We start from the raw sequence: 20,078 nt of genomic DNA, 5'->3' as shown, positions 1-20,078 counted from the left end.
TAATGCCATTTTCCAATTCCATCTCACTGCCACCACAACCTTACATGCAAGAAAGTCTTCCAGTATAGGAGAAAATTCATCTTTTCATGCAGGGCACCCAGTGAGCAGATGTTTCAGCCAAACTACAGAATCCATTAGAACAACATTTAGCTAAATAAGCCAGTTCTGAAATGGCCTCTCTTTTCATTTACTCAGAAGCTGTGCTGCACTGCACAATTCCTGTCAGAGGCAGTTTTCATCTGTTTGTCTACAGCTCCTGCTAATGTAGTACACATGCGAATACAAACATAACATGCGACTGCACTTTCATTTCAGAGTGTGAAAGTTGAGTAAATTTAGATTTTTATCTTCTTTGTGCTATCTGATTTATTAAACCTATTTTTTTTTACAAAACTATTGTACACTGGGGTAAAAGAAGGCAATTAACAAGACAAAGATAATCTTAAACCAATTTAATTTACTACATGAGGATCTTGTATCCATTTCGATTGGTCTAGAGTAGCTTACTTTGGTGTAGTCACATTCAACGTGCATATAGTTTAACCATTGATCGCAATGAGGCAGTTCAATCTTGGAATGTGGAAAATGTGATAATCAAGTATTATTTCAATTAAGTGAATTAAGCTGATTTAAACCCTCTGCTCTATCACCTGGACTAAAATCACCACTACTTTGTCATCATCTCAAACGTTCAGTGCTATGTTATTTCAGAAGACTCTTTAATTTTTGCTTTATTCCATTTTAACATATACATTATGTCAAAACCATTGGAAAGCTAGCTGACAGAGAACCTTGAAGAAAGGACATCAAGCATCACTTAGTGCTTGCTGTTCAAAGTAGACCCTTCTGGATATTTCTAATTTACTTTTAATGTAACGCTGTCACCCAAATTGCTCTTCAGGTGGTCAAAGCCTTGCAACACTCGACATTTTGATCATGTTTTTAAATTATGCTTTTAATGTGTTTAAAAAATGCCTGTTTGATAAATGGTTTATTCAATGAAACAATTGTCATTAATAGAAGCTGTTAAGTTAAAAATTCAGCACGGAGCCTGCAGTGTCTGACTTTTTAACTACCTTACAAAATTATCTAAATCTTGTTTTACACGACAAGTAACATCTAAGATGTAACAATCACATATGTTATTAATTAGGAACGTGCTATTCCATAACTCAAAATGTGCAGACCGCTGCACATATTTCCTAATAAATGTCCTTATTTTTCCAAATATATATTTGTTTCTTTTTCACTCTTGATGAACAGTAGCTAGCATTTGTAATTTGATGCATTAAAATAACAATAATGTTATGGCATCGTGGCTGCTAGCCGAGATGTGACTTCATCTTCTGAGGCATTAGCAGTCACAAAGAAGAGCTGGTGCAGAAGGTTAACCACAGGCTTTCACACATAATGGCTCTGACAAAAGCCTATCTTGTATGTTTCACAAGATATAGTTAAGATTTTACAGAGAGCAGTCAAATTATCACAACCAGAAACAATTATTTTAGTGTCAAAATGATTTAAAATTAGTCTTTTAAATGACAGATGGCTTTCAATCCTGTTAGCTTGAAGACTATTTTTAAATTCAGAAGTAAATACAATTGCTGGAAAACATCCTTAGTGCCGGTATATATATCATTTATCATTGTACAGGAAAGATAAGAGATTCCTGAACTTCAAAATAAATATATATTTGTTCTTGTGTTATACATTACATTGATAAAATATGAGTGGGTTTTATACCACTCTTTGATTGCTGTTGATTATCCAAGTCAACAATACATGTACATACTGCATAGATAGCAGCAGACATCTTGCTGTGTATAACACTGTCCAGATAAGTGATTCTACCAGGCAAATTTTAAAGGATTTGGTTAGGGATACCCCACATATGCTCAGTGATATTCGTGTACAGTAGTTAATTTATCCAGAGCAGAACTCTGGTAACCACACTGAGGGGGCAGGATTGTGGGCAGCTTGATGATTACAGCTGGGGCTCTGTGAAGAAAATGCAAACTACTGTCCAAAAATGTCCCAGAGAGATTTCTACACATCTATGCCAATGTCCATTTGTCCAAAATGGGTAGCATTTTACAGCCCTGTAATGGGTGTGCTATTTAGTTGGTATATAAAAGAATAGTTTTGAGAAAAAGCATGCAGAAGAAATGTAATTATGTTGCCACTAATACTCATGTTTAAGACTGCTTTTCAAGAAAGGCACAGCTCAGAATCTTCCATTTTACATGCTCTTCGAGTAGTAATGAGATTATACAACAGAGTCTGTAACCTTTTCAGAACCTCAAAATTAAATGGCAAACAACTGTTATTCTGAGAATGGAAATGTGGCTGTTATTTGATACTGTAAATGGGTGAACTTTTTCATTTCAGCCAAGTATTAACATTTTTATGTATTCCAAATTCTGCTCTTATACAATTTGGCATGTTATAAAGATTATTTGTTCTATAAGGCAAAAATGAATGCTTTTTATCAACATTATTTACTGTTTGGGGGACAAATACCTGTTATTCTTGTCACAGGTGACAAATGTATTTGAAATTCATCATTATATGGTTTTGATAGGTTTGCTTGCTCATATGTTAGAACAGTATGATGAAAAATCAAAACCATGAAGGCAGTGAGTATAGACAAATGTACTAAATATATAACCCAATTACCACAGCTAACAGTCTGAATAACTAGCAGACAGTTAGCACTTGTGAGCTGCATATTATTCATTCAATAAGAATCCCAGTCTCCGAAGTGTCCCATACAACAATGTATGATGTGCATTTCTAGATAACCAGCATTTTTGTGTTTTGTGTGTGCACGGACATGGGCACGGGCTAAGAAATTACAGTATACCAGGTTATCACCTTTAACCTAAAGGCACATTTAGTAGGACATTAAAAAAAGCCTCCATTTAGAAACAGAAATTAGTTTGCCATTGGTAGTGCATTAACTTCTGAAAAAGCGCAAAATGCAGAAATAAAGTATAATTAGGACCATTACCTCATATTCTTGGGAGAATTTCAAGTTGTCATTAGCCTTCAGCCTCTCTATGTGATCAGCAAGCTCCATGATGGGGATAGGAGGGTGGCTGGCCATACCTGTCAAAACAGACAAGAAAGATGTTTTGAATGATCAATGTAGCTTATCAAGGTAGCATAAATTGACAGTTATTAATTAGAAGCAGCATGTGTGTAAAGTAGCAATGAGAAGGTGAATCTTGTTAGGCAGACTGTTTGCTTCATCAAAGCAGGGCATGCTCACAGGATATGAATACAGAAGCCAATGAAAGTCACCAAGCATACTTCCAAAAGCTTACATTCCTAGTGTAAAAGAAAATGTTATTTGTACTATGCCGCAGAAAGGTTAGCATGACAAAAAAGTACATAAAAAGTTAGGCCCGATGTCGACATCTGCTTTGAATAATGACATGTTACAGTGTGTCATTTCACACTTCTCCTCCTGCAATGGATGAACATGAACACAGTGTAGATTAGATGGTGTGAGATTAACTAAGGTGCCTAAAGAGAAGAAGATAAGGTTTCGACACCAAAAAAGAGAAAAGTGACATATGCATAAACAAGATCAACTAACTTGACGAATGGAGGTTACCAGGGTAACCGGAGACACCTGAACCTGAAAAGGAAATGTTGGTATAAATAAAAGGTTGTATATTCTTGCAGTAATGTGGTGGACAATTTCAAAATAAACTTTAAAACAACAACAAAAGAAAATCAACAACAGCAGAAAATCAGGCCATGTAAACATACTAACTTAGGACTGCTGGTATGATTATATACTTAAGATATAAATCTAGCCACTCTGTCGCAGAGATTAGTAACACAGACACTGACATGCTAAATGTTTCTTAGTACATCATACAATTCCATGCATTTGCACATACTGCTGCAAAACGGACCACACAACCGGACTCGACAAAAATGTTTTCACTAGTAGCAGATTGTAGAGTGAGAGGGGTATTGAGGGAAAAACAAAATCAACAAAATGTAATTCTGGGGTTACTTTAGCTAATGAGACATTTAAGGGTCCCTCATCTGAACCCCAACCTTAATTCCTACAATCCACTTCAGATGTAAACATCTTTGTCCATTTCAATGCAAAGGAATGTGGAGCCACAAGCTTTAGTCTACCAGCTGCAAAGAAAAAAAATAAAACTTTTTAGGAGAATACAGATATTGAACCGCTTAGCACTAAAAGCCATTTACTGGGTTGCTAAGGTGGTGCTGTATGGAGGTGTACAAGTTGTGAAGGGCTGTTTTTTTTTTGTCTTTAAAGCAGCTGGCAAGACCTCTACTCAGGGCACCTCAGAGCCACTGTGAGAGCACAATGGGGAAATAAGGGTGCTCGAACTGGAAAACAGAAATTTCAGGTTTTGAACAGCAAGATGGTGAGCACAGTGTTTCATTAGTGTTTCATGGATTCATTTTTTCACTTCCTTGATCATCCATGTGTGAGGGCACACTACACTTCACTTCTGCTACTTACCAATAACATAAGTAGCTATTAACTAATGGAGAACAGGGGCCCTTTATACTGAAGAGACACGAGTGTCTGGCATTAAAGCAGTTAAGATCTATCTCTGGCTGAGTTCAGTGACATTGCCATTCGAAGCGGCCCTATCCAAACATCAAGCACCCTTAAGAGCAAAATGTGTGTGAGGAAGCCTGACCGTAATTTCCAGCCGGGCCAGCTTACAAGATGGAGGTGGTCTAATGTAACACCTATGCGGTGCTTGAAATGAGACAATATAAGAGAGACAAAGATGTTTAGACCTTTTTGAGCGAGGCGAGGGAGAGAGCTATTATCATATAAGGACCGAGCAGCAGCTTGGCTAGAGAGGGAGGACACAGAGCCAATCAGGGAGGTGTATGGAACTGAAACACTGGTCGAGGCTGTGAAAAGGGAAAGCCAGGTGGAAACGGTCATTAGGTGTTAGTAAGAGCTCCGCAGTCTCAAGATTGTAAATGCTGCCCTTCAAACCTTATTGAAATGTTCTGAAAATACATAGCTTGAGAGCCTTAGTAGAGCTTCACAAATTGAACATAAATGTTGGGAAAATATAGACAGTTTACATAAAAACATGAATTTAGGGACATATATATAAAATGTGCCTGTGTACGGTGTGCTAGTTTTGCCACTATGTAAAAATGACAATGTCAGCAAGCATTCTTATGACACTTCTGCTGTATCTTGGCTGATATGTAGCTTATGGTTTAGAGTAATGTTGCCTTTCATACTCCATGAAAATGTTGCAAAAACAAATGTGGAATTTGCTGCAGTCAAATTGTCAGAGCAAATTAATTTATTAACAAAAATCCTACGAGAACTGATGTTTCCAAGTGGATGAATTGAAATAGGAACTTATCAGAGAGCAAGTTTAGTTTTATTGACCAGACATCTTCTGAGTTAGTTTTAGCTGGCTGTTGTTAGGATTTACACACTAAAGGTGGCCAGGATGTTTGTCCGCTTGGTGTTCAATGGCTCCTGAGGCTCACTGGGCACCTGTGAGCTTGTAGTGACAGTGACAGATGCACTATGTTCCTCCAATTGGTGCTAACTCTCCATTTGGGCGCTATGGAGCTGACAGCCTGTTAAAAGGTGGTTGCATTTCATAGGTGGGCATATTAGGAGACTGTGCACACATAGAATCCCATTCTCCTTGTTTGGCATAGGAGCTGTAAAAATAATGTAATTGTTGATAAACCACTGACAATTCCAGATTGGGTGGGCAAGAAATTATAACTGGAGTATATAACGTCCATAGAGTTAGTGCATTACAGAGCAAGTTAAGAAAGTAAGAAAGGCAAAAACACTGCATGTGTGGGCATGGTTTCCCAAACTGTGTCTTTATTAGGATTCATTATTTTTATCTTCACCAGAGTAACAAAATAAATGTCAAAATAACTTTCAAATAGGGTTTTGGACCACAATAAATGCTACAGTTTTTTTTTTTTAAGTGATATAGACCTTTGGATTGTTTGGTCTGTTGGAATCTTCAAAATATAGGATATGTAGGCAACATAATTTTTATGTAACTATTTGCAAATTCTTTCCGTTTCTATAAATATAAATAATTCTACAGTAATATAAATAATTCCATAAAGTAATGGAGGTTTTCTGTGTGTACAGACCGCTCGAATCCAGAATATAAATTTAATTGCAGCGCAGAGAGCCTTAAATTAAATCAAAACTTCAACTTATCCACCAATTCCAAATTACAAAACATTTGATGGTGACATTGTGTGTCAGAAGCTTGTTCTTTCTGCTCTGCTGACAGATGCCATCAAGTACTGGGGTTATGATTTGCCATTGGCGACTGCATCAAAGTTGTGATTTAAAAATTGATATATAGTTAATTAAATCTAGACAGTTTCTAGAATAATTTATTCATACAGCTCTGAAATAAAGCATTTTAGTAGCACTGTTTAGCACAAAAAATAGGAGGTATAAAAAATATGTAATATGAACACAACTATTGTAACAGTAAAAATGAATTCGGAGGGGGGGTCATGTTATCCGTTAGAATCTATGATCCAGATTTATATTAAACAGACCCATTGATAAAAGTCTAGAGAAGTGGTTCTCAAGCTTTGAAACACAATTCCCCCCATTCAGCTACCACAAAACCTATTTGTGAACTTAATATTGCATCAATGAATAGTAGTTATAACTTTAAAAAAATAGTGAATCAGATTAAAGGTAGCACAGTCCAAATTCTCATCTGAACGTTAGCCTCCAATATTATCAATGTAAACTCTAATGCTGCATATCTGCCACAAGTTTTGAAATTCTTCAGCTTTTGTGGAAGACAAAGCACAACGATCACTGAAAATCCAGTCCATACACAGCCTACATATTTTTTAGTTAGCTGTATATAAAAAGCTCTCACGCCACCCTTTAGATTATTATATGCCCCCCTAATGGAGTGTACCGGTTGAGAGCCCATGGACAAGAAAATGGCCACAATTTTCAGACCAGTATCTGCCAGCATATGGCACCATTCTGTCACAACATTTCAGTAAAGAATGCTTGATTGACAGCTGTATCGCCTCACATGGTACTTTAAAACAGTGAGGTTTAAGCAAAAACTGCCAGAAAAAAAAAAACACTTTTGTAGCATCACCCAGTACTGTACAATGGCTCAGTGGTGACCAACCCGAATCCTGCATCTTCAGAGCTCCTCTCCAATCTCAGTCAGTTCTCTATACATTGATCACCTATTGTTTAGACCTAAAAAGAAAGCCAGCAGATGCACTGGTCACCCAGGCCTGGGCCTAGGCCTGGGGTTGGATGCCGCTGACTTAAAGTAGTCTTTGACCTAATCTTTGAAAACATTGAAGAGGGAACTGCAATCTTTTTCAAACCTGTGCGGGAAAGCTTATGCATTGTTACATTTGTAAACCATATGGGGTAAAGACTGTTATACTACCACAATCATAGTTTAAACTGGGAGAACAAAGCCAAAACCAGAGGAAATCCTTTCTTCCACCTCCTCCATTGGACCACAAAGTGTGCACAGAAATTCACTACATCAGCCATTTCAGAGCTCAACTTTTGATCCTTCATGATATCCTAGGGCATGTGGTTCTTTTAAATGCAAAGTAAAACTCCACTTCTGGCCTATTTTTTGACTGCTGACAGTGTTCCTTTTAGCCACAGATTAGTTTATATTTTATGTTTTTCTCTCACTTCTTTTTACTTGTCCTTTAGTCTAATGACCCTTTATACTGCCTTCATGTACTTAATCACTAAAAATAAATGTCTATTCAACACGGTAGTAGTCAAAAGTCATGTATATTGAAAGGCAGTCACCTATTTACTTACCTCACCGATTGTTAGTAAGTGCAAGTGCTGGCCATATTAAGAGCACATGCAAATGTCCAGAGATGGGAGTCAATCAAATTGTCTGGGTGTGCTTTTCAAACTTATTTGTATGTTAATATATACAGTATATACAGTATAACAACTGCAATATATATCTGCTCTATGAACAGTCAAGAGAAAAGCTCTTAATGCATTTCTGTGTAATTGTGGGTTTTTCAAAATTTGTTGTGATAAAACTGACAACTTTTTTTGGTCACATATGAAAATGAATGGACACATAAGCTTAAATATATTTTGTTTTCAAATTTCTACTTACATATTTGTGAATTTGATCATATGCCAAAACTATGACTTTTGCATATTCTCTTTAAAACCCAAGCATGCCTGTTCAAATGTGTATTTAGTATGTATAACCTGAACATACTGTATACATACATATAGCACATATGAACACAAATATACTTAGAAAAAAAGACTTCACTTAGTATTTTACATTTGCAGAAAGTTAATCTAATTCAATAGTGTTGTTCTCATGTTTTTGTCCCAGAAAACTTCTTTCAATGACTCCTTTCTGCAGAAACCTGTATCTCTCTTTTGTCTGTTGAACGCAAATTTATTTGTCTGTACCACAGACAATATTTTAGAAAGTCCATTGTGACTCAGCTGAGCTGACGACAAGGATCCTGACCAGAACAAATGAATGTTTAACATCTGTGCACCTACCAGGTGTCTGGAAATTGAGGCGCCTCAGTTCTACTGGATCTGTGGGATGATGGGATGGTATCTCCTTGCTGTTAGGAAGGCTACTCTTTCTAGACTCAGATTCAGCCCTTTTCCTGAAATAACAAGAAATACGTACATCAAAAATAATCAATAGAAAAAGAATATGGAGTGAGTGCTACTGCACTGTGAGATTATCCTTAATGCAATTAAATGTATCACTTACTGTGAACTCTACCTTTAACGTAAAACAAAACACCACAGCACTACATTAAGATTAAGTCAGAAATGGACTAGAGGTACTGCTTCAACCTAAATTAAGATACACAGGCACAGCTCCAAATCAGCGCCTACCCAAGTGGTGTATGTGACTGTGTGAGCAGTTAAACCTCAGGATTAGATGGAAAGTTTCTGGAATGAAAAGACTATAAGATCATAATTTTCCAGCGCGTATCCCAGAATGTATTGACTTGTATGTAACTGAATCTATTTTTTTTATTACAATGAGATTCTTCTGAGATTCTTATGATTAACTAGTGGCATTGTACAGCTGGTACACAACCTAAACTGAAGTATCATGAAAGCCAGGAAGATAACTGCAATCAAAATATTAGAATTAATAGAATAATAAAAGAATAGAAGTCAAGAATTTGCTTAATGTTTTTACTAATAGCACCATTTTGAATAATGGAATTTAAAGCTTGCAGTGGAAGCAATAATGATCTCCTGTATAGAGATTTGGACAGCTAGGGTACATGCCAAAAGAACCTATTAACAAATATTAAACTGAATTCTATGAATTATACTGACAAATGCACTTTGGATTATTACATATTTTCTGTTGAAATTCTAAAGTAGTCACTAAAGTCTATTCACTATTGCTTGAAGTACTTCTAAGCATATGGTATAAGTTAAATTTCTAATTTAACATGATGTACTTCTACTAAATCTTCTTTTTTATGGATTAAATCCATCTGAATTCAAAACAACTGCCTGAAAAATATTAAAACATATGCTGCACATTACTGCATTTCTGACCTTCCTTAAGATTAGCTGATATGCTGCTTAAAGAGATGAGAAAATGTCCATTCAATAATGACTGAAGGCTGAAATACACAAGAGTCAAGTACATATATTATAATGTGTGGATAAAATAAGAGTCAGGCTAGAGGCAAAAGACTTTCCATAAAAAAAAACCATCATCTAGATCTAAAAAAAAATGGGACAATACGGTAAAGATAAAATGAGAGATGTTTATTTCTAAGAAGTACTGATTACACACCCCTTCCAACTGACTCCAGAAAATTATCAATGCGCACTATCACAGCTAATGCAACACAATTAAACAAAAGCTTTCCATAAGCCATGCAATGAGGAACTGCAACATAAAGAATGAGATGGAATAAAGTGGCAAAACATGTCATGGATGTTGAAGAACATCCCTAATCCAAAAATAAACTCATGCTGTTTTACCCATTCCAAAACACATGTCTTTAGAGTTAAGGAGACAGAGCAGTCGCTCAGACAAAGACTCTGTGCCACAATCAATTTCCGCCCTGAGTAAAATGCCTTCTTGTGGGCACTGATCAGGTCCGATCAGGACAGGCTTGATATGGGGGTCTGGATTAACAGTGGAACAGAAAAATGAAATGCTTGGACTCTTAAGGTGGGAAAGCTATGCAAATGTGTAAAAGGGGTACAGTACCGGTATACTGATTGTTCCCTGCCAGACAGTAAATTTGATTGTGATGTCATACTGTTGAGAAAATATACCTATATGTGATATATTAGCATTAGCATAAGCATGCCATTTTTGTATAGATTTAAAAGGGAGTGGGGGTAATAGGGAAGCACATCTTTCTTTGCTTAAGACATGCACTTCCTACAGTAACTTTAATGCAGGCAAGGCAAATCATAATCTGTTCTCTTCAGTGTGGTGAAAAGTGCAGAGAAGCAGAAGGGGTCAATTTAACTGACATAAACACGCATACATCAGACATATCCAAATACGCACAGCTATTGTTTGACTTAATTATGTATAATATTCATTGGCACACCAAATGGAACTCATATTGGCATTGGCTGGCTTTAGCTGTAACAACAATAGCCTGCATTTCACTCGAAGCTCTACTGTACATCAACTAAATGGACCCCCTTCTGTTCATACAGTTGAGGCAAAAGATACAAGTTACATAATGATCAATGAAGGATGGGAATATAATAAACTACAAACTATGTCATTGCATAAAACTCAGTCACTATTAATAGTATTTTAATCGGACATACAAATGTATATTGTATAATCAGGATAAAATCGTAAAAATAAAAAACTTCTTAAGCTACTTCGCTACTTCTTTTTCACGGGTTTAATAAGATTCGCCATTTCTAATGACAGGAAATGTGAATAAATTTACTATAAATAATATAAAAGTAAAAAATGAATTGCATTTTATTTAATCTTGTTGCATATGCTGGTATGTACTCTGTACTTATATCCTGTATTGCTTGCTTTTTTCAGCATTAAAAATTAATAGTGGTACTGTGGCAAAGATCGATGATGCATTCTCAAAGCTTTAAAAACTATCAACATCACACGATGACAGTAATTGCTGTCATTGTGTTGTCCTTACGACTGCAGACTGGGTTTAACTTCAGAGAAAAGATGTCTATGTAAACAAATATCTGTATGCTGTTTTTTTCACTTGCACAATTAAGCCACGGCACTGGCCTTTAGATCAATAAAATGTGATTAGATAATGTCTTATTGTTCATATCCTTGCATCTGCTTCCAAGAAAACGCACGGGTATCTGAACATAAAGGTGCAGCTGGCACTGCTAAGACACAAAGCTGAACATGGCCAACCCTGGCCCAATGCATGAAGTATTTTGTTATTCTTGCTTTCACTGGTTAGACAATAACTTTATGCTGGAGTTCTAGGTGAAAGTGTACAAAATCTCTGACTTCAGTGGTTCTGGTTACCTTTCCAAATTTAACAAGACAGATACAACTGTGGCCTTTCTCTTATTGTTGCCTCCTATTTTAGAAACCTACAGTACATTTTAATAACAAGATGATGCAAACAACTCCTGAAAGAGGTTTAAACGAAGCATAATCTCCTGAGAGACCAGCTGACACAGAAACATTGGTGTATCTTCCGTGTGTCACTTCTTGTTCATGAGTTTTTTTTAACTCTTTTGAGAAGCTATTTACTTCCTTTTTGTTTTTGTGCCAGGACTAGCATTACAAACAGCTAAAGAAAAAAACAGGACCACAAGCATCTAACAAATACAATACATAAACAACAGAAAACCTAAATAAAAAGTAAAATGGGGATGACAAACAACACTTTTAGATATAAAAACAAAAATAAGAAGGTATATAATGGATGGCAATAGGTGTGTTATCTTCTTACCTGTCTGGTTTGCTGTTCCATTTACATGCAGCATAAAGAAATAAGGCAAGGCATTAGCTGGCCAGTGCAAATAACCACTTACCATGGCAGCAGGGTATTTCTATCACAGCTGCTTTGCTATCAGTGAAATTAGTAAATGGGTACCCATAAACACAGATAATGTGTTTAATCACACTGTAATGGAGAACATGACAAGGCACACAAAATGACAATGGTGTTTGCGTCATGGAAATTTCAGTTTATATGTCACGTTAGCTTTGCCTTACTACTTACATACCACCCTAAATTTCAGATCCTGTGGTAGTAGTTGAGTAAACATAAGCACCCTTTGTTACATTTTAAAGAAAATTTTCTTTAGCAACAAAAGAATCAGTGCCATCACAAACTAATACCTCCAGACTCTGGTAATGATCACCCCATTTTTATATCAGTTACTGTATGTTCCCTAACACATTTGTAACATAAAATGGAAAAATAACATAACTTAAGGAAAATGAAGTACACTCTCTCAGCACAGATCATCCAAGCACAGTATTTCATGGGAAAGCCTAATAAACCTAATAACTGAAATGTAAAGGAGTAGGTCAAGGATAGATAGAAATTGGAGTGATCAAAAGAGAAAACAAACCTCTCTATGAATAGTTATAGAGAGACACTTCATCTGTCAAGAGACATCTAGCTGAGAAGCTTATGTCTCAAAGAAGAGACGGAAAACTTCAGTACAGCTGTGTAACACTAAACACTTTTTACCTATAGTAATACATCCTCAAACAACAGGATATACCACTATATTTCCTCCATAGGAAGTCTAAAGTTGCAACTGGGTGCATGTCACTAATGGTGCCAGCAATCCTTTAGTTCACATATCACAATAGCATTGCTAGATACCAGCATTAAGAAACGAATAGGCACAAAACAGTATGATCACAATCCAGGAAAAGTTATCGATAGATGATTGCACCATATGGGAAATGTCAGCACAAAAATATTGTTTTATATGAGCCAACCAACCAGACAAAATTTTCCACAATAGGAAGAAAACAGTATATCCTTTACAATCTGGCAATTCCAGACAATGCAAATTTAGTGCTGACTGAACACAAGGAGGTTGAGGTGATAAGGATTTGGAAATTAAAGATAAGAATGGTTCAGTGCTAACTGAAGCTCAGGAAATAATCAAGCAGTGATCTACAGAACACCTAAAAAACCCCTACTCTACAAAAGACATACAACAGAGCTACAAGAAGTAGCATTTTTCAGTGCAGCTTACATTGGTCACAACTTGTTAGACATAAAACAGATCATACCTGAGTACAGAACTAACATGATCTAATTTTCAAAGCATTCCAGAGATGGTGAAGAAATATTAAATATAGTAATATATCATATTTGTTCATTCTAGCAAAGCAATTTTCAGGACTACTTTTAGTTTAGTAATCTGCTTTTAGTCACTTTTGGTTGCAGCACTTAAACTAAGGCCATTTACTGTGTGAGATCTAGGAGAAACCCGAGGCTGTTTATTTCTGTATTAAAAGTGACATACGCCATATTGTTAAATTGTGGTATTACTGATAGACGCAAATGGGTTTTGACAGAGACTGCTTGCTTACGCTGAATAAAGAGGTTATCTCAGACAGATCAGTCCTATCTCCTTACCTCTTGTACAGGAGGATGGCAATGACAATGCAGATGATAAAGACAACAGCAAGCACTGGTCCCACCACCCAGATCAGACCTTCCTCCTCATCAATGATTGGCTGAGGATCGATGTCAGCTGACACCACCGGGTCAGAATAGGGGCTTGTCGCATACATGGTCTAGGACATCATTAAAAAAAAAGAATGTTAAAATAAATAAATGACTAAATCATGATTCAGATGGATAGCCAAAAAAACATACTCAAGAGAAAAAGAGATCATTTGTAAACCTTTGTAAACGTATGAGAACAATTGCAATATTAGATTTACAGTGCCTTCATATTTTATAGTATTAACCTTTATTTTATATCATTCCTCGCATGGTTCATGACTGCAAGGATGAGACTGTAAGTTATCATTAAAAACTCAGGAAGAATATAATAAATGCCTCTAATTTTTGAGGCATTAAATCATCAACCAACGCAATCATAGCATCAGTTGTGTCAAACTGAATGCGCACGAGAAAAATAATTTCAAAAACAAGGATCAATGATAAGATTGAAGAATCAATGACAATGATAAGAATATGCACTGCGTACACAGCACTACCCTCTGCGGAGTTTTTTGAGGTAATTTAAAGGATAGTTTTGAAAATGTCTTATCTTTTACAAAATAAAGCAATATCTAATGTCAATAAAATAGTTTACATTTATGTTTCCACTGATGAGGATTGATGAATGAAACCTCTCATATGATTTTAAGATAGTTTTTTTTTTAATATTTCTTTGCAAATGTACTTAAAAACAGAAAAACAAGTCTTTTGAAATAGAATTGCATTCAGGGTAAGAAAGTCAACATTTGAAACTGCTGCATCAGGTAGTTCTTTTATCACGGACAGCTAAGCACCCTACAGTCCAGACTTACAAATGCTATAAGATGACAGCCCCCACAGAAATCCAGTATTAATTGAGGCCCTGTGATGAAACACAGCTGGAGACACTGGTGTCTTCAATAGCCTTTATGTGCATTACACATAAATGACTTCCATATTCAAAGCAAACATTCCAAATACATTAAGTACACTAAAATCCACTTAAATTGTCAATGAGAATATAACAAACTCCACCTAAATAATCTAAATAAAAAATTCCAGAGCAATGAGTAGTTCCTCATAAACTATTCTTAATTTATTTTCAATTTGTCCCGCACATACTTTTCTGATTTTGTACTGCATACCAAGCATAGGAATGCTAGATAAGTTCTTGACTTGCATTTTAAAGAATTTGCTTTAATGAGTAAGGTTCAAATTTCCTGCTGTCTGTTATCAGAAATGCTGCTTACAGTAAAGATAACTGGAGCAAAGATATATGAGCTCATATGGCTTGAAAACCCACAGCTCATTATATAGAATATCCCCAAAATCTACCTAATCATCGTTCATTATCCTCAGACATCCTGAAATGTCAGAGATAAGGTTCACAGCACTTTACTGCAATTAAAGCAGCGTGAGTTATCTAGTTATACCTCTGATTAGACAAGAGTCTTCTTTTTCATAGAAATGACTGTTTCCTCAGTCGCTTGCTGCATTTGGAGTTAATTGTTTTTAAACTGACTAAAATAAGGGCAGATATGTCCACAGGGCAAAACCTCTGTTTATAGCTTGCGGGTTTGTCATTTACTGGAACATTCAATTTCTAGTACCAACAAAGACTCTGGGCTGCCTGAGGGGGGGATTTCTTGTCTAATGCCTTCCCGTTCAGGATTAAACAGATGTGAACATTGTTAGGTAAAGAAACTCACATTTTCAGAGATCTCCAACACAGCCAAAACAAAGAAGATATATTCTTGACCATTTAGGAGCTGCTTGTTTTCAAAGTCTCCGTAGATCTTCTGGTCTCCAAGGGTGAACTCGGTGGGCAGATCTTTGAAGTAGGCAGCAATGTAGGCTTTGGGTTCCACTTGTCTCCTGAACCGAAGACTCCTGCTCGTCCTGTTAATTTCTTTCAGCAGCTAAGCAGCAAATCATACCAGGAGTCAACATAAGTGCACAGGAAAGAACATTCTTGTTCTCAGAAAACCGGGACAATCATAAAAATGTCTTTTTTTTATTTTTTACTGTCAACTAGAAGTAATGAAGTGCACAGGCTCAAAAAAAAACTACAAAAAAGGAGTTTCATTTTTTTATTTTTCCTTTACTTCACTTATTTATATATTTACTTATTTTCATTTTGATATAATCATAGGGATGTGTGCCTCAGGGAAACTACTTGAAAATTAGGTATTTTCATATCAAGAGTCTCCTGGGGAGATATTACTAAAAGCAATTTCAACTGCTCTCATCCACAGGAGTGCATAATTTCAATGAACAACACAGGTATAAAATACGACTGAACTAATGAAAAAAAAAACAAGAGGATGAATATATGAATGATTAAGCAATAAACTACAGAAAGCTATTTATCAATCTATTAAAAATAACATTTTTCCATATCAAAACAGTTTATCAAACTGCAAACAAATTAATTTTTGGTACTAAGATTTCCAAGAAAAATAACAGTTAATCCTCATGATTTCAATGACCAAGGTTACTTACTGAGCCAAAACCAAATAAACAAATGCTCTCTATCAAACACAATCTGGACGAAGTACTGTAGTGCTACTTTTTCTGAAGTAAAGCCTCTAACTTTATTTATTTGATGACAGCACCCCTAAGCAGACAGCTGTAAAGTATTTACATTTTTAAGTCTTGACTTGCCATGAAAGATAAGAGAGCACACTCCTGGCCAAAATGAAACAGTGGCAGTAGATTCTTCCCACTGCTCTAAAACATATTCTGTCCCTGACCTTTGTTGAGCAATACTGTTAACTTTCAGTAAACAGGCTTGAATTGTGTGTCTTCACTCTCAATTTCTTCTTCAGGCCTAATGCATACTAAGCCAATCTCAGGACACCAAATGCATTCCATGTGCAACTTAAGCCAGATCTGATTCCAGGTCATCAGAGCCAAAAGGTGCCAAAGGCTGTTAAATGTGCCACCTGGTCCCCTTTATTACACATCTTCTGTATGTGACATACACCATTGCTCTCCCGGGGAAATCCTCACCAGGCAAACTCTGTCACATCATGTTATTATTATTCAAGATATTTGAGACACAATAGGGTCGTTGTGTTTTTTTTTATTTTGGCACACTGGTATACTGTAGGTATCAGAGATGATTGTGAATCACCACTCACTACTTCTAGGGTAATTTGTGATGACTATACAGTACTGTATATGCACTGTGTTTGTAAGGTAAGCCGGCCTATTCAAACTTTATTGACAATCTGTGTACCTAGGAGCAATGTATCATGTTCCACAGATAGCAACAGTGAGCACTAAAGGGTGCTTTGTCTTGGCCAGTTTCTAACGTAGGAATGTCCTGGGGACACATCCCCTAAATTAATAAGATTTAACCATTAATTTTAAAAAATCATACATAGACTTAGAACATCTTGTGTGTTGGTGCTCATCCAAGTACGATGCCCTATGCAGTAAAAAAACCTTCACATGTACAATGCCTATAGAGAGTCTACTCCCCTTTGAACTTTTGTGCAGGTGGCTTCTCTTAGGTAGTGCCATACAATACACTGTAGATGATCAGGTCTGGTAGAGTGTGTGTCCTCTCTTTTTCACAGATAAATGCCATTATTATAGTGCATTATAGCCATCAAACCAGAGCTTTTTTTATGTCTCCCAATATCACCTTTACATGTGCAATGTCACATCACAATGCTTTGTCATTTCATACTCAGGGAGTAACAAAGACTAACTAGAAGAATAGCTCATATTTGGAAATTGACAAAAATTAGTTTTTTCTACCTGTATATTAATAACACTATTGTCGAATGGGTCTCTACCATGATATCATATCAAATGTTAAATAGGTTAACATTGTGCAATGCAGAATCAAAATATGTGCTACGTTTTTAATTACATTTATAAAATCCCAGAGTTGCGGAGTTAATTCAAGGACACATCATGCTAAGACAGAGACAAATGGAAAAGGTCCTTAAGCACAAATAATGTTAATTGAAAACTGCAATACTACGAGTTTACCGCATGAATGTCTTCCCTCTAGCTTAGTATCAATGCACTGCGCAACAGCAGCGTAGGATACATCATATAAGGACATTCACGGACATAACCAAGGAAAGATTTTAGAAAAGAATATGTTAAAACAAGCAGAAACACTTCAAAGACATCCACGTAATGTATTAAGATAATTAGACTTCCAGTTAAACCTAGAAATTTACCCTAAAATAATGAATCACGTGTCCATACAAGCTGGTCTTAAAACAGAACAAATAATGTAATTCTTGAACCTGATTATTTTTATAAATGGAAAGCCTCTAACTGCTCTACCACTGAGGTGCAATGTCCTTTGCTAGATTATATCTTCAATCATATTTCCTCTCTCTACTGTCTTTCCTGCTAAACTGAATGTCCTTGGGGAAACTTGAAAAGGTGAAAGGAGATTGACAAACAAATAAATTCTGAAGGGTACTGTTTGATGATCAGTCATGCTGTGACATGAGCTTGCAATGTATTCTATGCACCTAGTGATGACTTCTGGAGATACAGCTCTGAAGTCATTCAATAAGATTAATTTCAAATGAGAGAACGAAAACATCAGCTTTAAAACTATTTAAAACTATATACACACATAGGCATAGAAGGATACCAGTAAGAAACAAAAACACACACACATAAATGAAAGAGTTTCCTCTGTGCAAGCAAACGGGCACATTTTTATACAACATTATAATTGGGACTGTTGGCAGCACTGAAGATGAAGGATAGCTAAAAATAGTATAAAGTGATATTTTTCCCTTCTAAAAAACCGAACATTACAGCTTGAACTAAATGAGAAAGAAGATATTGTCTGATGTAGAGTGTGCCCCTGGGTAGCCAGATTTCTGTTTGAGTTTGTTTTCTTTGGAACTCAACTCATGTTTTGTTATGAGATCCAGAACCAACCAAACTGTTATTGCCTGTTCTTTTTCGTACTATTGTAAGGTCCACCATGGACTGATCACTGCTGCTGTGGTTATTTGGAAACATATTGATCACAGGTATGGGTCATGGGAACTTTGACAAATTGCAGAACTTTCATTATACCATTTCCTCAAAATCCCAAAAATGTGCATTTTTCTTTCTTCTGCTACATGCTCACTTATAGCACAATCAGCTTCACATCTGGATGTTTTAAAAATAACTGTCTCTTTCCTTCAAAATTCCATGTACTGTAAGTAGGGCTTTATAGCATTATGTAGTACAAATTATATGAATTTGAGACTTAACAATCTTTAGATGTTTACATTTTATTACTGAAATTTTCATCCAGTTCCTTTATGATGTTTATAGAATTATCTACACCTTTCTGATTTTGGTTGCACCAGTGTGTAAATATAGGTTGAAAGACAAATACACACAAGTTTTAATTATAAGATTAAACATATACATTGTTTACATCAGTAATGATTCAAAGAGCTCAATGAATATAATGAAAAATGTACTTTTTGTAATTTTGAATTAGTATTAATTTAATATTTTTCATTCAAAAACAGAACAAAATCTTAGTAGAATACCTCATTTCTCCATTCCCCCATTTAATAAAAATAATCCTAAAGAAATATTAGGCAGATTAATGCATCACAGGTTGCATCTCATTAAACTCCTCTGTTCTATGCAAACATGAGATTAGCTGGATGCAGTTCCTGCTCCACTGGAGTACTTATAAACTATTTAGATTGTGTTAAATTGATGCAACTACTTATTAATCAATTTGTATGTAATCTGAATAATTTGAAGACAAAATCGTATATGATCATATCTAAAGCCATTAAAATTATAACAAATTTGACATAGAAAATGCATATGTACAAAACTGTTATTTAAATTAGCAAAAATTATAAACTGTCCCTAAAGAATATAAAAAATAAAACTGCTATGTATTTCAAATTTGTAATAAAAACTAGAGTGACATCAGCAAAACAATTAAGGGAAATATTTTAATGTAAACCGTCCATGTTTCTTGGGAGTTTTTAAGAGCTAAGTTATGTCTTTTACAAAACAAAGCTTTTAAACTAAAACAGGAAGTGTCGTTCAAATCTTTAGTCAAGCTTAAAAAGCCTCATTTTAAATTATAGAATATGGTCCTAGTAATATTCCCTAAAACCTGAACACTGAAACTGGTTAACATACTATGCATAAAACAATGATATAATTAAATTATAAAATGTTAAAGTTATTTTTTACATCTAGAGAACATCGCATTATCATGATGTTTCATTTTTTAATTATTTTATCTAATTTTATGTAGGTTCCCTGTGGCTGTCTGTAACACAAACGGTTAAACCCGATAAATAGGTAAAAATAGACAACAGTGTGTATGGTATAGTGCTTACACTTTTTAA

At 35.6% G+C, this 20,078-nt stretch overlaps 1 protein-coding gene across 50 annotated transcripts in view; it reads right to left on the bottom strand.

The window, feature by feature from the left end:
* LOC102695388 (protein tyrosine phosphatase receptor type D) overlaps nt 1–20,078 on the bottom strand; it is a 650,800-nt gene that overhangs the window by 35,300 nt on the left and 595,422 nt on the right. For 29 of the 50 annotated variants that reach the window (XM_069192221.1, XM_015345552.2, XM_069192235.1 and 26 more), the window contains 6 exons: nt 15,423–15,632; nt 13,642–13,802; nt 11,986–11,997; nt 8,576–8,688; nt 3,602–3,643; nt 3,011–3,108 (listed from right to left, as the gene is read on the bottom strand). In XM_069192221.1, the coding sequence (XP_069048322.1) occupies nt 3,011–3,108; nt 3,602–3,643; nt 8,576–8,688; nt 11,986–11,997; nt 13,642–13,802; nt 15,423–15,632 (636 nt within the window). The remainder of the gene's footprint in view (nt 1–3,010; nt 3,109–3,601; nt 3,644–8,575; nt 8,689–11,985; nt 11,998–13,641; nt 13,803–15,422; nt 15,633–20,078) is intronic. The other 21 variants (XM_015345576.2, XM_069192361.1, XM_069192280.1 and 18 more) reach the window with 3 other exon arrangements.

Source organism: Lepisosteus oculatus, chromosome 1, assembly GCF_040954835.1.
Source record: "Lepisosteus oculatus isolate fLepOcu1 chromosome 1, fLepOcu1.hap2, whole genome shotgun sequence".
In the NCBI taxonomy this organism is placed as follows: domain Eukaryota; kingdom Metazoa; phylum Chordata; class Actinopteri; order Semionotiformes; family Lepisosteidae; genus Lepisosteus; species Lepisosteus oculatus.
This window is presented reverse-complemented; position numbering and strand designations above follow the sequence as displayed.